Source organism: Eimeria mitis, genomic scaffold, assembly GCF_000499745.2.
Source record: "Eimeria mitis Houghton genomic scaffold, Emh_scaff3284, whole genome shotgun sequence".
Lineage (NCBI taxonomy): Eukaryota > Apicomplexa > Conoidasida > Eucoccidiorida > Eimeriidae > Eimeria > Eimeria mitis.
The window spans coordinates 5,356-6,390 of NW_013571624.1; the positions used below are offsets into that span (position 1 = coordinate 5,356).

The window sequence follows — 1,035 nt, forward strand, 5'->3', positions numbered from 1 at the left end:
CAGATAGATGAGGTGTCTCCTGGGCGGGGGATCGGATCCCGGGGGTCTGGTGGGGAACGCCGCAGCCGCTTCCTGTCTGCTGCTGCTGCTGCTGCAGCTGCTGCTGCAGCTGCTCCGGTGCTGTTGCAGCAGCAGCAACCTGCATACACGCCACACAAACAGAGACAAATGCAGCAGCAACACAACCCAAAAGACAGCAGCAAACGCACTAAGTACAGCAGCAGAAACATCACCAGCAGCAACAGCAGCAGCAAGGGATGGAGACACAAGCAGCAGCAAAGGCAGCAGCAGCAGCAGCAGCAGCAGCAGAGAGGGAGTGCGAAGGTAGAAGTATCTGCTGCTGTTGCTGCGAAGCCACCAGCAGCAGCATCCAGAAGCAGCAGCAGAAGCAGCAGCAGCAGCAGCAAGAACATCGTTGTTGTTGCCTACCTCGGCTGTGTATAGGCGCTTTGCCGCAGAGGCGGGGGCCCCCAGAGCAGCAGCAGCAGCAGCAGCAGCAGCAGCAGCAGCTGGTGTCAGTGAGTTCCTGCAAGAGGTCCGCTCGGGCTCGGTGGCTGGGGAGCATCAGAGCGAGGGCCCCCTCAAAGGCAGAGAAGAGGGGGCCCCCCTTTTGCTGCTGCTGCTGCAGCAGACGGCAGCAGCAGCAGAGCCTCGCCAGGTCCCCCCCCGTTAAGAAGGGGCCCACATGGTACAGCGCAGCAGCAAAGTCTGAGAGCTGCCGGGGGGCCCCCCATACCCTCTCCAGGGGCGGGGGGCCCCCTGTACCCTCTTTCATATTCATAGCAGAGCTGCTGCTTCACTCAGCATACAACACGGGGCCCCTAGGGGGGCCCCTGGGGGCCCCCGGGGGGCCCCTGGAGAGGCCCCTTGGGGGCCCCTGATGGGGGCCCCTACAGAGCCCTCGGTGCTGCTAGGACAGCCCACAGATCGGCCTGGTGTGTGTAGAGGGGCGTTGGAGCTGTGCATGCTGCTGCTGTTGCTGCTGCTGCTGCAGGCACAGCTTGCCTTCTCCTCTCCCCCAGTTCAATATATAAC

General features: G+C 62.8%; 1 protein-coding gene across 1 annotated transcript in view; it reads left to right on the forward strand.

Moving 5' to 3' along the window:
- Nucleotides 1-673, forward strand: part of EMH_0064330 (uncharacterized protein) — a gene marked incomplete at both ends in the record, with an annotated part of 3,067 nt that extends 2,394 nt beyond the window's left edge. Inside the window, 2 exons of the mRNA XM_013498239.1 lie at nucleotides 98-316; nucleotides 459-673. Of these exons, the coding sequence (XP_013353693.1) occupies nucleotides 98-316; nucleotides 459-673 (434 nt within the window). The remainder of the gene's footprint in view (nucleotides 1-97; nucleotides 317-458) is intronic.
- Between the last annotated feature and the right edge of the window lie 362 nt (nucleotides 674-1,035).